General features: G+C 35.3%; 1 protein-coding gene across 2 annotated transcripts in view; it reads right to left on the bottom strand.

The window, feature by feature from the left end:
* The window catches only part of LOC116500625 (dimethylglycine dehydrogenase, mitochondrial-like), a 116,492-nt gene that overhangs the window by 31,867 nt on the left and 59,235 nt on the right, over nucleotides 1-25,390 (bottom strand). For both annotated transcript variants that reach the window (XM_032205766.1, XM_032205767.1), the window contains 2 exons: nucleotides 25,164-25,371; nucleotides 758-1,001 (listed from right to left, as the gene is read on the bottom strand). In XM_032205766.1, the coding sequence (XP_032061657.1) occupies nucleotides 758-1,001; nucleotides 25,164-25,371 (452 nt within the window). The remainder of the gene's footprint in view (nucleotides 1-757; nucleotides 1,002-25,163; nucleotides 25,372-25,390) is intronic.

Below are 25,390 nucleotides of genomic sequence, written 5' to 3'. Positions count from 1 at the left end.
ACAAGAAGTATACACAGTCAGACTGAGCCCAGTAAAATTCATTAGGTATTCATGGTCTCAGTGCCAATCCAGATGGAGTTAAGCTGCATTCTTTACAGCCATCTAAGCATTTCTGCACTGCACTTGCTTAAATCAGGCACAGCATTACAAACCCAGGAACCAAGTAAGGTTTACCATTGCACCCAGCCTCAAAGGCTTTCTGAGTCGCTGGACACCATGCTAAGGACCCATCCAAATGCTCATACTTCAGGCCAGCTTGACAGATTCTACACTGATGTAACAAATCTTACTGAATCAAAGTGAAATCCATATTCAATTAGTTTAATGTATGCATAGATTTCCCACATGTACAATGCCAGAAGCATACTGCAGAGATGGCCAATTTGGTTCTGTAGAAAGGAGGGCTGGATCCATACAATTTACTAACATGCACTCCACACACTGCAAAATCAGTTAGCATACTTCTGGATGATAGAGGATTCTTGACAAAGTATACTATGTTTTTGCCATGTTGCATACACATTTATAAATTCATCACACACAAGCTAACACATTATGGAGGCTTTGTATCAGGGACAAGGATTAATTTGCAATCTTGATAATTCTTTCATGGACAGCAAAGTTAACAGCACATTTATCTTCCCCTCTTTAGGGAAGCAAACATAATATTTTCCCTCCAATTCCAGCTCTGTTCTGTGGCCTGAATAAATTCTTCTCATACCAGAATTCTGACTCAGTGATTTGACATGCAAGTTACCTGATAGTTTTCCAAACATCAAAGCCATCCAAAGGCTTAGTGCCATTGGTATGTCCTCCAGCAAGGTGCACCAGTGTTGGCAGCCAGTCAGAGATATGTATTAGTTCGTGACTTTCTACACCTGTTTGTTTCAGTAGAGGACTTGCAACAAAGCCTACTCCTCTCACTCCTCCTTCCCAGAGAGTCCATTTTCTTCCTCTGAGTGGCCAGTTATTTCCACCTGCCATAGTCTGTCCTCCATTATCTGAAAAACAAGTAAGTGTAAGGAATCAATGGTAAGAAAGAAACAGAACAATCCTCCCCACAACATTTATTCACCCATGTGAAAAATATATTTTCACAATGTAGACATGACATGCAACTACTTGCATAGAGCTGTTAGGTGTTAATACAATGTACTACATATCCAGAACGTGTTACAAACTAAGTTAGTTCTTGCAAGAATCTTGCAAATTGCCTCAATTAAAAGTTATTACTGGGCAAAAATGATACCATACTACAAAGCAATGATTTAGAAAGGTATTGTTAACAACAACTGTTGATCATTAGACATCTCAAGCTTCCGGAGCTATGGACTTAAAGAAAATTAATTCCAACTACTTTCAAGACCATAGGAAGAGTTGCTATCATCATTAGTACTCAGACTACACTATTATTCTGTTTTCTGAAGCAGTTACACTTTAAATGGAAAACTGTTATTCCAGTATCAGGACAATAAATGTACTCATAGTCTAGTACTAATTTTCTCAGTTTTTTCTGTTTGATGTCACACAAAACAGATGATTTCACAGGCAAAAGGAGAAAACTTGAGAATACTTGAAATAGTTGAAGCAATTTGGAAATATGCTGAATCTGTTGTGTTTGGTGAGAACAAAATGCAAGATGGTTATAGAAAAAGTTGAACTTTGACTACAGTAACACAGAAATATCTACATGAGTTAGAGATAGCTCATGTAACTTTTTAAACTCTTTCCTGACCAATCTTCTACACTTAGAAAAATGTCCAGATTCCTAAAATTGACAGAATTCATGACACTTTGAAGTTACTTTTACTACTATTGTGTTGTATAGCTGTTCTTGTTTTTACCTGCTTTAATGATTTCAGAAGAGTAATTGATAGCAATCCTTGTAAGCATGATTTTTCTGTATTTTAGTAAGTTTAAAGTTACTTTTCATAGTAGTCATTGAACATTCAGTAAAATCTGTCACGTTTCTGTTTTAAGCATTTTCTAATTAAAAAGTTGGATTTTGAGGTAAGAAACAGGAAGTTCATGTCCAATAGATTACAGAAAAACTTTACTGTAACTGCAATACAGCCAAATGATCTCCCTTCTGTTTTATTAATTAAGGACCAGTGTAAACCCCTACTGTGAACATCCTTCTACTGAGAGACTCTTTTTGTTCTGCTAATGAATAATGTAGTGGAAGATTTTCAAAGGTGGAAGCCTAAACTAAATGAAACGCATGGGGAAAAAATAGCATGATCTGAAAAGTGCAGTGCTCTGTGGGCCAATTATCTTCCAGCAGGGCTGCTTATACATGCAGCACTCTTGGGTTAAAAAATAAATAAATCAAGAGTTTTACTGTTTATAGTATGAAATACATGCAACCCAATACTAGCTACCAATAATTCTTACACAAAGATGTTGAGCACTGAGATCTGAGAATTTAAACAGTTGTCAGAGACAAAGAAGACATCAGTTCAACAGTTCCTTTTACTCTTAGTGTAAACAGGAATTCCTGTTGGGAATACTCAGGGAACAGAGCTTTCAGTAGCTCTTAACCTTTGGTGGTATTACAGTAAAAGGTATCAGTAGCTACACAATTTTAGAACTTAGGACATACTGTGGAATCAAATCTTCAGTATATTAAGTATTTTCTTTGTATGACGGGTTACTTACTATCTCTAGCTGCTTAATGCTAGTATTCAGGATTATAGAAACTAGCATATCAACAACAAAGTAGCAAGGAAATTATAGAAGTAGAATGTCGTACTGAAGAATGGAGAGAGAAAAGGGTACCTTTCCTGGTTTACAGTCAAATCTTTATTGTTGCTTTTTTTTTTTTTTTTTTTTTTTTTTTTTCCTGAGACATTACTATCTGTTGTTTAATTAAGACATGCACATTATGCCAGTTTAATTCTGTCATAAAATCCCTGAGACAAGGGTTCTATCTAACATATATCCATAAGTAAAGACTTATATGCAATGTCAGATGTAGTACATAAGATTGAAAAAAGGGGGGGGGGGGAGTGGGGAGGGGAGGAACACGACGACAATATTTTCTTGTTTTGATAGCTTACCTGATATGTAAATGGAAAAACAACAACATATAAAACAAGCTTCACCCCACTTGTTTTCACATTTCTAACTTACTACTTCCCTCTCCCTAAGGAATGAGTATTCAAGAATTACTTTCTGATTCAGTTCTCTACCTAGTTATCAAGAAAGTTTTGAAGGAAGGGAAAGGATGGTTTCTGTTTTGATTCTTGAAGTTCCCTTTCTAGTTAAGCAGAACAGAGTTGATGTGTCACTGACAGTTTATACATAAATAATATCGTTTTTCAAAGTTAGATATGTCTGTTTCTGTATGGTTTGAAATACTATCTGGGACTTCAAATATCAACAGTACATTAAAGAGTAGAAAGTTTCATCATACAAAAAGATAATAGTCAAGTCTGTATTGATGAAATACTAAGCCAAATAGTAGATAATAAAGGCAGGGGAAGGTAATAAAAAAGGGGCCAAAAACTGAGCACAGTACTCAAGGGGTGGTCCCAATACAAATATCCTTCCTCTAATGTAACACCTGTGGATGCTATCTTACTAATAATTTATCCATTGATGCTATTGCACAAAGTTTGCAGAAAGCCAATGGAGAAGTTCAAGATTAAAATATCATTGATATCATTGATCAATATCATTGATTAAATGAAAGAACTATTTCATTCTAAGACACTAAGACAGATTTTCCGTCTCAGGAATTTCTTCAGCCACAAGCTGCTGAAGATTAGAAAAAAATCACAAAGTTTTTGGTGAAGGACAGCAATGACAAGTTCTAACACTTTCCTAGGCACATGCTACCAGATATTGCTGCAGTGAGGGGATACATGTTTAGATAGATCCTCTGTGGGCATACAGACATCCTCATATTCTCCCAAATAAGCCACTCCTTACTAACTCTTCATGACGTTTTATCAAAGTATCTTGAATGTGCAACACACTCAGAAGTCCATACAGAAAATTCCAGTCATTTACAACACAGGCAATATCCATGTAGGTAACAGACAAATAGGATCATTGTTGCTTCAAGTTCTACACCAGAACAATAACCAATTATAAACCCACTTCAAAACAACATTTCCTCAATGATTTATCAACCATTTTTGCAACTGTTTCTCTCCATGACTCATCTTAATACATTACCTCAGCAGTCTCTAGAGCAAAGCTTTTGGAATCAAGCTACCTAAAGCTAGAGGCCCTGATTTGTAACATTTCTTATTATTAAAACTTCAGCCTTGCTACTTCAGCTGAAAACACAAGCCTCCCCCAAGCATGATATTTCAATTGTCTCTTTCCTGGAGACAAACATCAAGTAGAATTTAATTAAATATAATAGCAAAATAGTCTGGAAAATGTAGTGTGCATATTTTTCCTATCTGTAAGAATAACTTTCATAATTACATCTGTATAATTTAGACTTCAGTAGTACCCACAACATATTAAGTGCATTATAAAAATCATAAAACAAACCAGCTCCTGTTCATAAAGAAAGGATGAAAGGGGAGAGAATAAGGCTATAATTAGAAATGGTGGTACTTGGCATAAGCATTACCTAACTAATTTATTCAGTTTTGTTTGTTTTCTTAAATGGAAGCATCATACATTTTTAATGAGCTTTGTTGTTGGCTTAGTTTGGCTTGGTTTGATAGGTGTTTAGCTACTTTTATTTTCTCTTGGTATTTTTATCAATTCCATCATTCTGTGTTATTTTAAGAAAAGGGTACCTGAGATGTTCTTTTTCATTCTGACAGGATTTTCTTCTGTAAACTGAAATTCGAGGCATATTTGCCAGCATAAATGGCAAAACCAGAACCATTTATGGTGGTGTATTTGCCAGCACAAATGGCAAAGCAAGGTCAGAAACAAAACCAACACCACCACCACACACACACAAAATAAAAATAAAATAATAATAAAAAAAGATCCTAGCTACTTTTAAAGGTTGGTTTGATCAAGGTAGTGCATCCTTGAATTAACATCAGCCTTTCTGACTATGGAGAAATCGGTATAAACTAGTAAAAAACACCAGTGTTGCACTGATTTGGGAAGAGATGTCATTCCTGCTGAGTAAGAGAAAGAAAAAAAAAAATAAAAAGAAAAGGAAATGTATTTAGAGCTCTAAGTACTGGTGAGAGAGCCTACAACTCTTAGATCTGAGGGAACCATGTAGTGACATACATGTACGTAATAGGGCAGTAGATATTTCTGAGGATGAGGAATTGGACAAAAGTTAGAGCCCCTGTGTATAAAAGCTACACACATCTCTAGTATCATTCTCTGCCAATGTGTATGTCTCTTGTGAGTAGCACAGCTGTCTTTTAATTTTGTGTTGTCCTTCAGTATTCAAAGACAGGAATCTGACAGGATCTGAATCCCTCTTCCAAAAGAATTGCCACATCAAACAATCTCAGTGGAACTGACTAACAAAATTAGTAGGTCTAAAATGCCTCAAACCAACACGACGCCCCCAAACCAAAAGCAACAAGCAACAACACATTTTGTTAGTTTTTCCATAAGAATGTATCTTTGGGGCATGTGTCCTGATAAAAGGGATTGATATAAAGCTCTCCAGATGAAATTGCTTTTGCAGATGAAATAATTTTACACAGTACTCTAACATCCTGAATACATTTTAAGTCTTGGAGAACTTCTGCCATCCATTTTGACAAAAATAGCTGGAAAAAATATTCTTTGCTTTTAAGCCTGGTAACTAATTTGCCTTCAAAATTTGCCTTCAAAAAATTAATTTCACATAGGACTGTTTTTACTTTTTTCCCTCATACTCCTACTTACACCTAATCGCTGTCTCCCCCCTTTTAAGTCAATACATTGCTGTTCAAATTAAAAAACGTTAATGGACTGAGTTGAAACAACAAAAATCCATAGTACCTTCCTCCCAAAAGATTTTAGATGAAAACAGAACATATTTCTCACATAGAAAATCAGAGAATATAATCTATATTGAAATATTGTATATTGTATGTCAAAAGACAGCTGTCTTTCAAAATATCGTAGGTTTTGTAAAAGCAATGAAGAGGATTATGAAGAGGATTTTTTTTAAATATAAACCATAAGCAAACAAAGTTTGTGCATCTTGACTATACCTTTAAAAAATGAAGTCCAATGTTTTCTCTTCACAAACATCTGCTTTTGTTATTAATATTCACTGTCATATACATGAGAAAGAATTTAATTTGTTAAATCTGTAATTTGTAAACTGTCAAAGATGTTTTGCAGGAGTTCTTTAAGGAATCAATAAACAAAGCTAAACAGAGGGGCCATTCTGTTTCTCCCAAACTCTTCTCTGAAGAGTTGCCAGCTGCCAAACATTCTGACTAGTGCACTATATATATGCAGTGGTGTGGGATGTATGCAACTAGTAAACAGCTTAATGAATATAACCTCTTTGAAGAAGAGCTTGATAATAAGGAACAGGAAAAAAATAATTCTGAGAGCAATAACTAATGAAGCATGTATGGATTCCAGTCTTTGTATTGACTCACTTTTTCACTGAATTAGTCTGTAACTGCAGCAACAGCCTACTTCATACTATGAAGACAATCTACTTAGGCAACAGATAATAAGAACTCTGTGAAAAACTTCATTCATTATTTACCCATCCTCAGACAATGGAAAAATTGAAAATGGCAAGAGTGCTGACATCAGAACGAACCCTGACCGAGGGTCTTCCCAGGATCATAAATCTCATTTTGCATTCCTTGCAAAGTTAATTTACCAGTTGCTATTGAATTCAGAGGCAATATTAATAACATTAATTGTTTTACCAAGACTTCACATATCAACGGGTTCCGAAGTCATGGTTGAGAAAGGAGTTCAAATGGAAGCAATTTTGTAATAATACATAATGCCAGTTTGGGGACTTCGTTTTGTTTTAAGAAAAAAAAAAAGCTTATCCTCACCTAGTCATGTACACAGAAATCATTATTGACTACGTGGTAAAATTAAATGCTTACTTAAAAAAACTATGAAAAGATCTTTGTTTTATTTTTGGATGGTGTGAAAACTCCATAAGAACATCTTCCAAAGCACATTTTAGCATGATCAGCCCATGGACTTTTTTCCGCACATGGCCCAGTGGTCCAAATGATTACCCTTCTATGACTTTTACTACCACTTTTTTACTTGCACACAGTCTTAGCAGCTTCTGCTAATTGTGTTGCCTCAAATTAATACTGTAGAATAGAGGTACAAATAAACTAGGAACTGGTCTTCACTTTTAAAGATTTCCCTTATCCTTTGTCAGTTTTTCTGTAGGACTTAAGTGACTAAATTAAAAATTATAAATAATACAGAAAATAATTTTGCTTTGTTTTGTGTATTATTCAAAAACAACTACATGCCTTGTTGTATAGCAACATATTTTTCCACCAACAGACTAGATCTTGTTTCAACTGTGCTATATCTTTATCAGTGATCTGGACAAGGGGATCAAGTACACCCTCCATAAATTCACAGAGGACACAAGGATAGGAGCACATGCTGATCTGTTTGAGGACAGGAGGGCTGTGCAGAGGGATCTGGATGGGCTGAACTGATGGGCCTAGGCCAACTGAAAAACATAATCACACAACAACTTTCAGTACAACATTGCACTAAGACAAGCTTTTCTGGACTGTTTAGTACTGTATGTCTCAGTACAACAAGTTCTGCAAAAATAAATTTTAGCAATAAGCAACAAAAGAATAAAGCTGTTTGATAACTCAGAATATGGACATGCAAAATATTTTATGATCAGAATGTTGTTAAATTTAAGTACATATCCAATTAGAAAAAATGCATTTACATATCCAGAAGTTTAGCAGACCTATATGCATATGTGCTTACACAAAAAATAACCAATGAACATTTTAACAAAGTATTCGATAAGGAGTCAATAAAAAAAATAATAAAAAAATCAAGTGATGTGTGCCAAGAAAGTCTTTTGACTATGTAACCACTTTATTATCCTATTCAAATCCCAGCACAAAGAAAGCATTTTAAGTTATGTATCTACATTAAGGGCAAAGTAAGAGAAAATCTAAGCACCAAGGATATTATATATGTAATTAGATACCACAAATGTATTCACATCTAATCATTTATCAAGTACTGTTGCAATTAGAGTCTATAAAGAGGAGATCTAGCCTTACTTTTCTGGCTCTCAGTAACAGACATCTAGATCCCCTTCTTTCCTGAAAACTGTTACAAAATACTAGTAAAATGCTCTTGCTGTACATACAGTACTTTTCAAAACCAGCATTCACATGCTGCATTTTTTTTTTCTGTTTTTCACCTGTGCTTAACCTCCAACATTTTTCAACCACTGAATTTTCTGAAGCTGTAAGAGAAAACTCCCATACCCTGAAATTTCTCCTCATGGGCCCCTGCAGTAAGCTGATCTAGCACACATCTGTCTAATACATAAACCATGCCAAGCTCTGTTTGAAAGGCTTGTCTAAAGCCATGCAATATTTTAAAATTGAGTAAAGACCAGGAAAAAAAAAAAAAGAACACAACTCTGTTTAATTTTATAATGCAGCCTTGGACAGTTCAATACATTATCAAATTAAAACATCTTCAAAATAAAGAGAAAAGGGAATCTTTTAAGTGTCTGCTACTCCTGCAACTAAAGTCTGCTGACACACTAAAGCCATCACTTGCACATAATCTAGCATGAAATATGTGCACAGAATGTTTGAAGGGGAAATATGGTCAATATTAATTTATAGTACTTACTCCAGTTTCTTGCTTTTGATTAACTAATTGCTTTGTGAAGACAAGAGAAGAAATAAAGTTGTTTCTCTTTACTAAAAGGAACAATGGAGACCCTCTCATATGATCTCTCTTTTCATTTAAAATAAGGGGGTAATTTAACTTAGAAAAATGTTTAAATTCACATTTCATTTTCAAGCACACCCACCTCTCTTCCTACCAAGTAGGATAGAGATATTCATATGGTAGACAGAAACGCCTCCATAAAAGGAGGACTAGAGAGGACTGATAAATGACTGGGAGTATGCTAGGAAGCACCAAATTCCAAGCATTAAGACTTGTAGGTGCCAGAAACTGTCCAATAGCTGGCAACATATAGGTGTTTTTATTCAGTAAAAGCATTCGGAAGTTTATTTTGAATATATTTGTGGTTTTTTTCCTCTGCTTCTGGAAGCAGTGTGAACTCTTACAACAAGTCTAGTGCTGTTATCCAAACAACGTAACGGATCTAATTAGGACACATTTATAGCAGCTTTTGGAGGAAAAAAGCAGGAAGTCCAGCAACTGTTACTGTACTTACAGACAGCTCCAAACAGCCAAAACTAATGCATCTATACTTCCAGATGTATGGAAAATGCCTGACCTGAGGCCTGATGGTTTTGTGCTTCAAGTTGCAGCTGTAAGGTAAGAGAAGATGAGCAAACTCTAACATGTGAGGACAGGAGATGGCATAAAACTGGTTTTGCATCTATGGCTGATCAGTCATGTACAACAGATTTCCCTGACTTCAGATGCAGCAAGAGCTTTAAGATGTGTATGGACTTCAGGGAAGAGTGCTAACCTTAGAGGATCATTGTTTCACTTTTTCCCTAATTCTTCTCTCTCTCTCTCTCTCTTTTTTTTTTTTTTTTTTTTTGTGGTGGGGGTGGGGGGAAAAGAGAGAGGGGGGTGGGGGAATGGATGAGGGCAGACAGGAATACTACCTTGAGATAACACCTTTTTTTTTTTTTTTCTTTAAAAAGGAAAAAGAAAAAATCACTTCCAGGGATATGGAGCTGTCAAAGCTTACAATTACATGCAAACAGCAGAGACAAATGAACTAATCTACATACATTAAAGCCTCATGCTTATATCCAGAATCTGCTTCTTCCATCATAATATCCTGTATCCCCCTTTTCCTCTGTGTTTACTTGAGGAGGACTGCTAGGATTGCACTTTGTCACTTATCTCACACAAAATAAACAGAGCAATCTGGAGCTAATTTAAGTGGTTTAGCGTATCAGGATACAGCTGGGAAAGATTTTAAGAGAAAGGCTCCAGATGAACAATAGCAGTGTGCAACTGAGCAGCAGTGAGCACAGGAAGGCTGTGCAGACAGGCTGGCAGACAGCTGTCAGCCATTCCAATAACAATTCCTGCAGCCAATGTTAACTGGTCAGTGTCGAAACTCCCCAGCCAGCCCAGAAACAGCCACAACCAAAACAGGGAATTAGGAAGTTCACCCATAACAACAGGAGTGTCAGGGCCACAATTCAGTGTCACGAGCATTTCAGTTGTTCCTCGCTTGTCTAGCAATAGCACAACACTGCCTATGTGTCTATGTTTTTTATATTTCATCTGCTATGAGCCAGATGTCTTTTTTTTCTTTTCCTTTTTAATATTAAGTGTAGACACATGCACTGCTTTTACACATTGCAAGCTATGACTTGATTCATGCAATTGGACACATTTGCATCTGTTTTTCACATCACTTTTTCTTGAGAGGAGTGACTTGAGTTCTTAATCACTTGGGGCTGTAGCTATACCCAGGAAATCCTGGCACAGTTCACAAGCAAAAAGAAACACACATCTGCTGTCATACGAACATAAAAATGAAATAGAACTCTTTTGTTATTACCTGCCACACTGGACATATGAAAAAAGAGCAGCAAGTACCTTCACAAGTGTATTTGTCCCTAGGCTCAATCCAAGCACATAAAACACAAAAATTGAAATTCCATATGACAATTCTCCCAACCAAATAACAGAACAAAATTATAAAGTTGAGAAAAATCTTTATAACACTAGTCTTAAACTTCAAGGAAAAAAAAAAATATTAATTACTTTGTGATCTGTTGTAACCATTTTGTCTCCTGTACACTTCCATTCTCCTAGAGATGACAATGAAATGAAATGAAACCCGTAAGATATTCAGTACCCACTGACAAGGTGGAAAATGCGTCGGTCTTATATAGGTACGTTCAGCAATGTCTAAGGCAATGTCTACTGCCCATTCACCAATGTTCCAAAAGCTACCTTGCCTTTTGCTAAGTGCAATCCAGCTAATGGGAGGAAAGGGCTTTGTCACCATGCTACTTTAACAAATAAGAAAGACAGGTAATGAAGAAAAAATTAAGTTTACATAAATAAATAAATGAATATCTTTCCCTTCAATGATCTAAGCAACATTAATTATCAGCTTTCAAAAATCTGAGTTTTTCTGCAATGGATATTTTTAGGATGGGGAAATGGCAGACAACGCTCTTGCTGAATGAACTTCAAAGTAAGTTTTACTTGGTATTAATTTCTTTATCTCCGCTGCATGACAGTAATAATGGCTGAGTAGCATACTGCCAAATCTAAAAAACAAGATGTTAAGCTGGCTAAAACTGAATATATTTTCTCCAAATAAACAGAAAAACCTAGTGTGTGTGTTTTCTTTTTTTTTTCCAGTAGTACATGTAATATTCTTCTTCCCCTTCTTAATTTTGTCACATCAAAGTGACATTTAACTGAGTGATGAGAAAAAGCCCTTAAATTCATTTTTTTTGGTTTCATAGAAGTTATTGTAATCAGAATTTATGATTTTTTTTCCAGTTGCATGCTAAGACATGCCTTTTTCTAATTGATCCCATTGTCTGAATCACTGAAACATGCTTGCGAGACACGATGGTAGGTTCAGTAAGATAACCAGCAATTTCCTCTTGGCATGATCCAACCTTTCTCCAGCATTATCATCCTTGAATTTTCTGCCACTTTTGATCATATTTCCTGAATCCTGAAGCTGTGGAATCTCTCCTTTTGCAATTCTCTGGCATTACAGACCACTTTCAGTCCTCAGATACACACATAGAATGCTCAGCAGTTTCAAGAGGGAGCTGTTCATATCTACAGCAGAAAAACAGTAGGCTTCGAATAAATAGTCAAATTGTATATATTGCTCTTGGTAGGCACTTTGTTTTTGATGTTTTCATGTCTACATGTCAGTAATGATCTTTCCTTGGAAATTTTATCCTTGAAATTCTATCCTTTGCAGGATAACAGGTTTGCTATTCCATTCCTGATAGAGGGAAATAAATAGACAAATCCATAATGCACTGACAGATTCTTCTGCTCAAAGACATTATTTCACTATATACAGAGCTTTGGCCTTGGGTGTCTCAGTGTTTCCCAGTACACGCATACTTCAGAAGTTAGCTATTCCTTCCATTTTCAGAAAAGTCCTCACATTCTTTTCTCTGCAAATTCCTTATCTACTGTTGTGAGATTAAAGCGATAAAGCATATCCACTTTATGGTTCAGTCTATGCTTGCAAAAGGAGTCTATCTGCTTTTGCTTATCATCCCTAATCCCACCAACACTCAGAATTCATCATTTCTTTCATATTTACTCCAAACTACTCACAGGTTCTGTCATCCATCTGCTCAATCCAAAGCTGCATTAGCAAAAATCTACCATTTCATCAAATGAGCAGATTTACCATAAATAAGGGTGAGATGAGCAGGGATGATGGCATCCTGTGTAATGAGCTCCCCTGAGTACCCTACTTAGAGTTGTAGTTTTATCTTCCTCATAAAGACTTCTGCTTTCCCAGGTAACCACTACCCAGTCCATCTATGTGACTTAAGAACTCCCATCTTACCCTTAGTCCCAATTTGACAAAGGAGTTACTATTTCTTCAAAAATCCAACTTCAAGTCTTTCTCAGCATAATGGAGTAGGTGACCCATTAAATTAATCAAGGTCTTCAGGTCCAATGGCTTCCTCATCTGTGTTACACTGCAGTAAGATGCACTCTTTTGGCTCTGACTAAATGAATCTAAAGTGTTAAGATAATTAAAAACCCTCAGATCATACAAAAGGTCAACAGCAAAGGCTAGGACAATTGCACGTGTGCTTACTCTTAACTCTTTAGTTCCATCAACATTATCTGGATTAATAAACCAAGACCACTGTAACTACTAAAATTGTTCAAATTACCGCAAAATTGGAAAGAATCACAAGAAGCCATATGCATTGTAGCCACATGAATGCATCTGAAAAACTTCAGGGGCAATCAACTGTGAAAGCACAGTGTGCAGAAAAACACCTATAGGCAGAAAAAGAGAACTGTGGGCAAAAGAAGCCCCTAACTTCTCAGTCACACTCATTAGCATCATTATCTACACAGCTGTTCCTGAGGCGTGCATTCTTTTATTTTTGCTTTCTGTTGTTCTTGGCTTCCTGTAATAGTACTGTTGATTGGCAGTAGTTTACATCTCCTAGTTGATGTGAATCATTTGTTGTTGATTAAGTGTAATTATTAAACAAATTCTTTAAAAAAAAAAAGGCTTTGCTTTTTCGGTCAATCAAATGCACTGGTATAAAGCTTGATGCCATATTTATGGAGCATCACTTGCCAATACATTCAAGTAGAATGATACAATTTTGTATCATTTACAGCCATGGCTTTCTTAAACAAAAAAAAAAAAAAAAAAAGGAAATCACTTTTTTGTATTTTCCTCCAAGAGACCAATAATAGAAGAATACTATTGTGAAAATCTGGACTTTACAAAAAAGCATGCACAGGATGCCATTCTTAAGATCCTCTTATAATAAATGTTTACTTGATTTCAAAACGTGTTGCAATGTTGCATTGCAAACAGAAAGGCAGACTGAAGAAGACAATTATTAAAACTGTCATAAAATTTTGTATATGAGATGTCAATACATTTCAACTATTTCACTTTTAATTTGTTAAAATATCTTCTTGCAAGGTATCAAATGCAGTGCAGTGCTCCAATACATGCAGTTCTCTGCATTGATCAGTAATCTTTTGCATAGCCTAATTACATAGACCTCAAGAAGTTAATAAGAAAAAGCACATACTACAGTTGCTGAATTGTTTCTTTGTACATGTAGGTGGTTAAAGTCATTTACTTTAAAATACAAGTGAAATTACTGCCGCTGTTTCTTCCCAACCAAGTTCAAGCAACACTGTAATCTTAATAGAAATTCAGGGTTAATTCACTTCAATGTACACAAAGCTCTGGCTATACTTTAACACAAGCAAATGCAATTTTGGGTCAAACCCAAGAACAGGCACAGGCCATGTTCTACATGGTAGCATTGCTCAAAATTCAGGTATAGTAAATGTGGCTGTTTCTTCCTGCTTAAAGAGAAATTTGAAGATGTAGAGATGATGTACAGTAGGAGACAGATATTCCAGTCATTGCAGGCACATAACAGTCTCTACAGATGCAAAAAATTGCAAATGGTGTGAAGAACTTTAGTAGGAACGTATAGGAAAAGCAGATAAAAGACTAAGACTGAGCTGTAAGGAAATGAAATACAAAGAAGGGTCCTCATGAAAGGAGGGAAAAAGAGCTTGTTAGTTCAAACATTAGTATGAAATGGTAAAAATCCAGAACAGACACTGAGGTATTGGGTCTCCAAACCAATTTTGCATCAGATGCTTACAGGGTCTGGTACTTCTCATCCATGGCCGAATCTTAATATTCATGACTAAGGTGCACAGCTACTTTGAAATTCTTGCTGCTCTACTTTATTAGCTCTAAGTATGGATGAACACTTTCTAAGTTCTAGCCTTCAATATTTTATAGAATTTTTCCCAATATTAAACCCTTCCATTACAGTCCCAACACTGCTTCACTAAATACAAACAAACAACAGAAGGAACTTCTTTTCTGCAAGCACAGGAGATGGACAACACTAGGACCAGTGTAATATGCCCACAGAACATTTTGTTGTGATAATCTGTTTTTATCTGTCTAAATACTATAGATTGCCAGTAGATGCTAGACACACTGTGCCCTCCCCTAGACACTGCTGCTGTTTCTTCCTCTACTTTTCCTTACGATTTTCCATTACAATTGATACTCAAAGGTTCCCTTGGTGTATGTTTTTACATGCACCGTGTATATAATCATCTTTTTTTTTTTTTTTTTTTTTTTTTTTTTTCTGGGTAACTTCAGACACTCGTCTCACTTCAGTCTTACCTTTTCTGGGTAACTTCAGACACTCGTCTCACTTCAGTCTTACCTTCCATCCAACAGCTAGGAAGGCTCTATTTTTGACCCTCATCTCTAAATCACCGCTCAGTCCTAGATATCTTGTTTTCTTGTGTCAGACCATGGTCCAAGATAACTTCTTTATCTATGTCACAATATCCCCCCTGCACCTACTATTCACTGCTGCAATTTAATGTGGCAAAATACTGCCAAAAATCTATATTGACCATAGGTGACACCTTTAGTTCATGCTAGTTCTGCTTGAGTATCCAGGTATGTTCTAAAGCTTGCTTCCCTCAACAATTTAAAGAGGTGAGGGAGAGAATGAGAGAATGAGTGTATGAGTGTTTCCCACTTTTTTTTTTTTTTTTTTTCTTGTTCTCAAGGTGTATTCATCTAATCACATTTTCATAAATATATCCATGATCTCTTTTTCATCTCATAAAATTAAAGCTCATCTTTCCCTCTGCACATTTTTATCTCTTTCTATTTACCAACCTGATTTCTTTAATCAGTTTCAAATCAGAGGACTTTAAAATACTATCTCATCTTTTCTTCCACAGCCTACTCTGCATTTTACCTATGTGATGATTCTTATGCATGCAACCATGGAAAGTCACAGTCCTGAATTATCAAAAATGTATTCCTTGTAGGCAATCAAAAACACAGAATAAAGCTGAGATTTTCACACTTTAAAAATTCTTATCCTATCCCACTACATAAATATAATTATTTATCTCTTTCTTTCAGGAGACAGCACAGATATTTCAGCAGGACAAAAGTAATGTTTTCCTGTATTTTGCATGTTATATATTGATCATCAGTGACTGGAATTAATCTTTCTCTTATATCCTACTCAATAACCAATCTGAAATGCCACACAGATAAAACCACTTAGTCCAGAAAAGAAATCCTAGTGGCTACACATGCTTCAAAGAAAAGTGCAAATTCTTTCTCTCACCAAAGGGGGGAGTCTTTTCATAGCCCCCAGAAAAGAGATTTGTATTTCATGGTATGAAATGCCTAAATCCCTTTTAAGCATTTCTTAGAGAAATGGATGATCAAGAAAATATACAGGAAGGAGCAAAAAACTATGGATATTAAACTTTCCTTCCATTTTTAAAGTCAACCAATTCTTAACTGATACAGTTATTTTAATAAGATACTGTAATTTAGAAAAACTTCTGTTTATGCATGATAGTTGTTTGGTTTTTTTTTTACACTTTAAATCTGTAAAATGCACAAATTCCTAGGCATTCAGCACATCTGTATTCTGAGGCTCTAAGTAAATTCTGCTGTTTATACTCACCCATGAATTAAAGGAGTGAGGGAAAATCTTAATGCCTTAACACATGCTAGAGTGAAACCTTCTACAAATTTATTATGTTGTATGCACAGGAATAACATGGGATGTTGGAAAGTGAAAGAGAAGAATACGACAGATAGTTGTGCTGAGTTTTATACGGAAGTTCTAGCTTCTTCTGTAGAGATTAGCCTTTACTCACACATTATTTGGAGCACACTTTAATTCTGGAATATTCAGAAGTACACAAAACAGATGAACTAACCAAGCCATACTCCATGTGAACATAGATGTATGGAAAAAAAAAAAATGCAAAGGAAGAAAACAGATTCAGAACTCAGCAGGGATTCAAATGATCTTTTTCAGGTAACACTTGACTTGGGCCATCTTACAACATCTGCAGCTTCTTCCAAATGCTTAATCCAGACCAGACAGTATTGTACATGTATGCTTCCTTGCTGAATTAGTGATGGGTTTTCCTTACATTTCTATATTGATTCATAAAGCAAGGGGTGTCCATGACTGAAAGTTTTTCTAATCTTTTTCCATCATCTGTGGTGATGTACTAGGATATAGTCCCCATAGAAAGTAAAAGACAATTCACCATTTGCTCACCTCTAGGTCAAGCAGGGCAATCAGGGATGGCTGTACCCACCAAGTCCTAGTAAGCTAAGGAAGGAGTAAATTCCTTTCCTCTAAAGTTTCTGATATATTTCCACTGTGCAACAACTGAGCTCTGAATGATGAAAGCTTAAAAAGAAACACAAACTGGCATATTTTGAAGGCTTTTTTTTCTTCTGTTGTTGTTCTACTGCATTACAAGATTTTACAATGAACTGTAAACAACAAAAACAGAGTTCTCTTCTAACCCTGCATCTCATAGCATCTAATGTGATCCCATCACTTTGCCATCACCAGCCAGTCAACACAATTCTTTTAACAGAACATTTACTATACAGGAAAATGAACCAGGGACAGCTTATCAACCATCCAGAATAATATGATCCACAAAACTAGATTATGGAAGATGTTGCTTTTCTTCTCCTCCTTTATGTAATTCTTTATTTGCTTTGCAATACTGAGGCTTTGATTTTTTTATATTAATTGCATTAAAAAAAATCAAATGTAATTCAACTTTGAGTACCAGTGACCATATAGGTTCTTTTAATCCACAACAACTAGATTTTAACAGGAGTAACAACTATAGCAGAAGACAGAATACCCAATTCATCCATGGTTTAATTCTGTAAACAACTGTTAAATGTTATTTATCGTGTTCCTTTGAAGGACTGGGGCTATATGAGCAATCATAGTCTTATACCTAATCAGAACCATATGGAGGCCAGTGTAACAGTCCATCCACACTGAAGCAGAACTGGAAAGTCTATTAAAAGTTAACTGTGAAACTATTTCATACATAACTTAAAAGTTTAAGAAGCCAGTTTGACCATGGTAGTGTCTCAATGCTGTTGAAAACAATGAGTCATGTGATTCATGAGACCTACAATATTTCTACAAAGCTAATTTCTGAATTTTTCACCTAAAAATAAGGAATAATAAAATTTGGAATTCCAAACAGAATTTGGAATAACAAAACAGGCAGACAACCTTAGACAAGGTAAACAAAAGGTAGACATAGGGACAAACAGAGAATGGGATGGGATAAAAACACATATCCCCATAGTTTTCTTGCCTTTGCCCTGATGAGCAAAGCCTTGCATGCAGAATTCTTGTACATGGCTTGGATGTAACACTACCATCAGTCACTAGTATCAGTAATATAAGCAGGCAGTTAGATGTTTGGTTTTACTTTTTAAAGAAACAACAACAACAACAACAACAACAAACTTAAAAATTTTGTTGGCGAATTCAGTATATACAAATGGGAATTAAATAGCATTTACTAGTGCCAGACACAATATGAGTAAGTACTAGACAGCTTCACACACAGCTCTGTAAATGCATCTCATTTTTGACCTTCAACATTCTTGCTGAAAGTGTAGGTCACAAACAAGGACTTCAGAGCCTTTCCTTTGTGTGATTTAAGCTCATGATTGTGACTCAGAGTTAAACAGAGAGTACTGTCAATAATGGCAGAAAATGATCACATTTGGGGAAAATTTCTCCCCTCTGATCTTCACAGCATGAATAATGCTTATTCTGTATATGTTCCAAGTACGGAACTCCCATTGAGGTTTTGTTTTAAAAAAAAAAAAAAAAAAGTACAGCATACACAGCGGAGACCTACACTGCGGATAAGTTACTCACAGCAGGAATTAGAGAATAACTTTGTCCTTAATTTGAACTCATGTTCTTCCCTGCTTCCCCATAATGGATTTGAAAGATCCATTTGTTGTTGTATTTTCCAATTGTGCTGCAAGTGTGATAAAAATGTAAGCACACTAACTCTGATGGCTAGTATGAAACATACATTTTCAAGGAAACAAACCACAATCATTTAGTTAAGATCAGCTGATGAAAAAACATCTGTTGTATACTTCATTATGATGCAGAAAGTGTAACATGGAAGGGTCAATATATGCAGGAGAAAAGCCACTCTAAAAAGTGTCTTCAGACTGATGATGCATTATTCTGTTTTCAGCACTTAATACAAACTTTTTTGTGTGTGTATGAGATGGAAGAACTACTCGAAGTCTTTCTGTTGGAAGCACAGTAGGAAGAGAAAACCACACCTTCTCCTATAAAATTCTGCTCATGTAATTTTTGTCCTGCTTTAAATACACCCATAAGGCTTTTATTTTCCATCAAGGGAACATAATACCTCTGATACATCAGAGCACCATGATTTTGCAGAGTTGTGTTCAAATAAATCAACATTATTATTTTTTTTAACTTACCAGAATTGTCTGTTTACTCTCCTGACTGTTCTAATGCAGAAAAAAAAAAAAAAAAAAAATCTTGTGGAAAAAGTGAATTTGATTTATAGAAGATTCTAATACATGTAGATACAAACTTAGTCCTGTAACAGCTGCATGCACAATATCCTTTTTCATTCTGTTCTTTTTCCTTTTTTTATCCCATCTCTTTCCCAGTACAGCAATAGGATCCTAGTGCAGACAGCTTTAGGCAACCACCTTTACTTTAAGCAGCCTCGGCAATTAAACAGGCCTCAGAGTTACAGACCCTGCTGTCAGGTCTACACCAGCATTCACCATCACTAAATACAAGTGAAATGCAAAGGCAAATTTTAACGTGAAACTACCATGAATAATCTGACAAACTTTTCATATGTCTGCAGAAAGCAAGTGAAATGAGCCATAATTAAAAAAACCTTTGGACTCTTCCCAGTGAATGACAAAGCACTGAACCAGACCATTGAATTGTATGTAGAAGATTATTATACATAGTATAAAGGCTACTTTTACACTATCATACAGAACAAATTAGTATAGTTTAATAGTAAACACAGTTCAACACAGCCTTTCAACAGCTATGTGAAATTATTACATGTCATTAACATGTAAAATAAGCTGTTTTCAGCATTCATTACTACCTCTCAGACCGAGAAAAAAAAAAAAAAAAGCTAGAATAACTGTTAGCATACCTAAGTTTTAATCAAAAATGGCCAGCTTGTGACACCAGCAAAATTAATTTCTGAGGTTTATTTACCAGTTAACTTCATTTTAAGTACTGACATTTGCTCAAAACAGGAAGAAAAATTCAATTTTTGCACTTATTGTGGAATTTAAAAAACAAAACATTATAAGAATTGAGTATCTCTGGGACAAGGCCATTCTCTGTTCAGGAACTCAATTTTGGAATGCTAGGTTTTGCAAGGAAAAAAGAAGGGAGGGGTAGGGGAATTCAATACTATAAGAAAGAAAAAGTAAATAAACATTTTCTACAAAACATTTTAGGTTTTCACATGGCTTCAGAATAGGAGAACAAAATCATTATTTTTCTTGACTATCAACACCTTCTCATTTTTCATTTTGAAATTGATTTCTGTCATATGACAACATTTCTGCTTTTGATAACATTCTTGAAAAAACATCTCAATGAGTCATTACTATTATCTGCATCTTAGGGCATCAATCTAGATGGGCTGTGTAACACACAACACTAGATAGAAGAAACTCTATTATTTCCAAAAACATTTATTCTTACCTCCCATAATCTAATGTGGAAAAAGTTTAAATAAAAATAACAAAAGCCAGTACTAGAATATGAAACACCAAACACATGCACCTTTCATTATTTATCACTGGCATGCAATACCTGTGATCAGTGCAAGTACAGCAATAAGATGTACCTCTTATCTGCATAATAACAAGCTTAAATATTCAAGATATAAAAATAATATTTGCTAGTACACAAACTCTAATAAATTGTTTCATTGAAGGTAATTGCAACCAAGAGATATGTGCTTACTTCAACTTTAGGAAAAAAGATATTCTGGTACTTCCCTTGCTGGCAGTACACTGAACCTTTCAGAATTTCCTGACAAGAGAGATTAAAGCAGTTCTTCAGATCTATAATTGAGCAGACTTACTAAAAATTCTGTCTGATACACAACCTTCAAAGTTAGCACCTCTAACAACACAATCAGATAATAACTCTTCTAACCAATCTGTCCTTTAGTTGCTTTGGATAATCTAGAACTAAAAGTCTCTCTCAAGTCCCTTACCTACTAAAGAGAATGAGCAGAGTTTCACTTAGGAACAAAGATATGGATAAAAATAGCCCTCAAGAAAAGTCCGGTGGAAGTCAGATCCCCAATTTCTACCGAAGAAGAAGCTAGACACAAGCAAAAAAAAACACATAATTTTATCAGACAAAGAGCACAAAATGCTCAAAATAAAATAAAATCGACTAAGAAGAATTCTTTATTAGGGAAAGATAATATAAAATTTTGGGGAAAAAATAAAGGAGTATATGAGAGAGGCTGTACAAACATCAGTAAGTATGTCCAAGACAATTTGTGCTTCTATTAATCACAATTCTAAAATGATAAAAAGACCATCTTTTGGAGTGAAAACAGCCATCACTGTCACATGCTCCATTATGGAAAGGATTTATGTAGTTTCCTCTTAGTAATGTAAACCTAGGTTTGAAGAGAAAAAAATCTACATATTTTACTGTTCAAAGCCCTCTCATGGCGACCACCAGACACTACAGTGTTAATTCCCCTTTAAGAATTGTTGGACATATTGGAAGAAACAGTGGTAAGGGAGTTTGCTTCAATTTTTTTTAGAATATTTAAAAGCTGAAAGTTAAATAAGACAAGGGATATTAGCTCTAATATAGAACTCAAATCAGAAGTCAGATTCCTATGTTCTAATGCTGGCAAGTTTCTACTCAAATCACTTGCTGTATATTGCAAAAACTATAAACACGTGCTATACACAGCAAATCCCAACTTCTTACCTCAAATACAGGTTTATATTTGAAGCAAAACTTGGACTACAAGCCAGTTTTAATAGTGCTAAGTTAAATTTGTATGCTTCTTATGACCTTTGGTTATTTTAAATTAAGGTCCTCTTCGGGAAAGTTCTAGGTATGTTCTTTTACGTTTCCAAAAAGAAAAACAAACCCTATCTCTTGTTATTTTAAAAAAAATTATTTATTTCAAATTAATAAAACACAATGGATACCCAAGGCACTGCAACATTCATTTTTACTTGTTTTGCTTAGACCACAACTATATTTTCACCACTGATTCCATTAGTGTAGAAGTACTTGTATCTACAGGGTAAAATCTGCTCTATAAAAGCAAATTCTATTTTGTATTGCACCAGTCTAGAAGTTGCTTTTATCCACTACTTGATACATAAATATAACACCACATACTATCATACTATCCTCCTCCCACCCTCTTATTTACCTGCAGAAATAGCTTATGAATATGTTCAAGAAGACACCTGAGATGTTGATTTACACGGTATACTACTGAGGCATGGTGAGACTTCATTAATGACCAAAGTACTTAATTCTTGGCCCAGTATTTCTGTCAAGCTTTTTACTTCCTTAAAAGTGGAACTGGAGATCTACACAATTTACAAAGCCCTTTTAAAATGTGCAATAGTTCCATTTGCCAACTGGCATATTTTCAAGTGAATCTTGGTTTAGCAATTACATATACTAATAGGAAGAAACACTCAAGAGTTTAACAAAAAGAAATCTATTGTGAGAGCAAAGAGTATGTCAAGTTCTAGTCCAGAACTAGATAGTGCCATACTGGCACCCACTAAATAGACATCTTTCATTTTGGGTTTGATACTTAACAGTGAAGGAATCAACGGGAAGACTGTATGTTTGTTGCAATGCTATGTGGCACAGCAAACAATAGCAAACAATTACTGTAATTTCTATATTTTTTCTGTGAATTTTGAAGTAGTAAGATGCAAACATCCAAATGTGAATATTGGCCACAACTAGAGGGGAAAAGTAACAAACCTAGTAAAATGTACAGCAAAAATACGTTCTTCACTTCTTTTTTCTCTACAGTTCTCCAACACAATGCTTATCAAACCACATAATAAAACAGTGGGTGCTTTGATAGTCCCATGTCTTTAACTACTATGCTGAAGAGACATGCAGCCACTGTTCAATAAAATTATGGATACTATTTATCCTTCTCTAAGTTCTCCCTTGTAGTCCTCATTTGAACCCTTAAAATGACCCTATTGATTCTTAGCTCTGCAAGAGAGGAAGAAATATTTTGAAGAGAATTCCTAATCATATAGGAAAATGTGCATCTTTTGTCATATTGAGCAAGAGGAGGGTCTACATGTTCCACAAGAGCATTTGGCAGCCCCTGTAGAGCTGAAAAAATATTTTTAAGAAGTATACCAGAAAAAAAATGTGTATGCAAAAAGAGTTAGGGGCATGTCTTACAGTTAGAACACACAGGAGCATTGGTTTTACTACAAAAAGTATCTCAAGCCAGACTGCAGACCCAATTCCCAAAATCATTACTTTAAGTAACACCATACCATAAGTACCAATGCACACTAACACTCCCAGTTATAAAGAACTTGCAAGCTGTGCAAATAACTTGCAGAGAGATCTCACATAGTATAATTCTCTGCACAAGACACCCAACTACAGACCCTCTCAAGTTTCTTTTCAACCACTTTCTGATGCCCATTTTGAAACACACCATCTGCAAAAGTGATAGATAGAATATAGAAAAGCTGAATAGATTTCACACCTCTTTTTTCCAATACTTAATGATTTCAACATTTGTTGTTTTGGAAGCTTGATCTTTAATGCATGCAATGTTTTATGCCTGTAAAGAACACTTGTGTGAACTGAGGAAAGAACAATGGAAAAAATGAATCACTGCCTGCGATCTCCTTGATCTAGGCACAATTTCCTTACATTTCAATCATATTAAATTCCATTCCCGGCAGTTTAAAACATCAATTAAGTCAAGACAAGTCCCATTAGACAGGACAGATACTGGATTCTCCTGACTGTCTGACTCCTGTTGAAATGTACCTGTAATTGATTATGAGATAACTACTGTTAAAAGCAAGGCATACTCTATTTGGAAGAAAGTGTTTTATAAAATATAAATAAATATATCTCTCTAATTCAGTTATTCTCTAAACTTTCAGCTCAGATGTCTTTAGTTTTATTCCATAACGTACTGAAAAACATTACTGAAAACACTCTGTTAGGACCTCATGAACAAAGAGTGGATTTTTTCCACATGGAATAAGCATTGCTATCATTTTCCATATGGCTTTGCTGTTTAATTTTGGTTCTAAATATGAAAACATTGTAAACAAAAATAAGCACAAAAAAGTTATTGAATCCTATCAGAGACAAAACCTGGACACAAATGAACCACTACAAGGCAAACAGGCTTGGACTTAGAATGTTGTTTCAAGATTTCAAGTGCTATACAAAACAGCTGATAAACTCAAAATATGTCACTTCATTTTAATCAAATCTTGAGTTTGGGTTTTTGCATTTGGATCTCTTTTGGGGGAGAAGTGGTTTTCGGTTGCTTGTTTGCTTTGTTTTTCTACATAGTGTTCAAAGAAAATGAATTTGCCATTTTAACAGCCTTGATGTGTAAAGCCTGGACAAACAAGCAATTTTAAGCACTGAAAGGTGACTTCCCACTGCCAACCAAACAATATTATCTATTTTCCTGAAACCTTGCCAAGCATCTGTATTTTGAAAAGGTTCCACTTCATTCCAAGTTTGGAAACAAAGATAAAAGTTTTATAATCCACTATTTATATTCTCCTAATACTCTAGAAACTAGATCATATGCTAATACATACACAATTTTAGCTTGTAATTCGGCAACCTAGATTGTATCATCACATATTAAATTTTTTTTTTTATTAACACACCTCTTCTTCATGGGAGTAATGTGCCAGTGAAATATTTCAAGGAAGAAACTGCAAAAATTACACGTTATGTAAAAGTAGGAGAAAGAAAGAGTTTTGTCTTCAAAGTACTTGCTGTCTGTCAGTTTGAACTTCCTGCAATAGGTGGCAATTTGTAGACTGAGCAGACAGCTATCTATATTGATCAGGACATATGAATATGACATACAACATACTCTCAATAAGGATTCAATTCGGATAGATATACAGTGACCTCACACCTATTAAGATGCCTCCAACTTCACTTCACTCCTCTGCTTTCACAACACTGTTCCTACTCTGATAGGAGTATCCTCCATTTTCTCTGATACTTCTTCAGATTTGTTTTAGTCATACATAAGACAGCCATAAGACAGCCCTTCTGTAATTACAAAACATATTGAGGAAAGACAGAGGGGCCAGATGTGTCTGCATTCAGCTTGTTAGACACTGTATCAAAGATATTACGAAAAGAATATTCAAACTAACTTACCAGTAGAGAAAACAAGAACAGTATTATCCCAAAGACCATATCTTTTCAGAGCATCAGTAAGATTTCCTACAGCTTCATCCATAAGAGTCACCATTCCCGCATAATGGCGCCTCTTCTCATCTTTAATGGAGGAGTAGGGTTTCATGTATTCTTCAGGGACCTCAAGAGGTTCATGAACAGACTGAAAAGCAAGGTAGAGAAAGAGGGGCTGGGGTGGAAAGGACAGA

Source organism: Aythya fuligula, chromosome Z (assembly GCF_009819795.1).
Source record: "Aythya fuligula isolate bAytFul2 chromosome Z, bAytFul2.pri, whole genome shotgun sequence".
Lineage (NCBI taxonomy): Eukaryota > Metazoa > Chordata > Aves > Anseriformes > Anatidae > Aythya > Aythya fuligula.
Note: the sequence above shows the minus strand (reverse complement) of the source record. Positions and strands in the feature narration are given on the sequence as shown.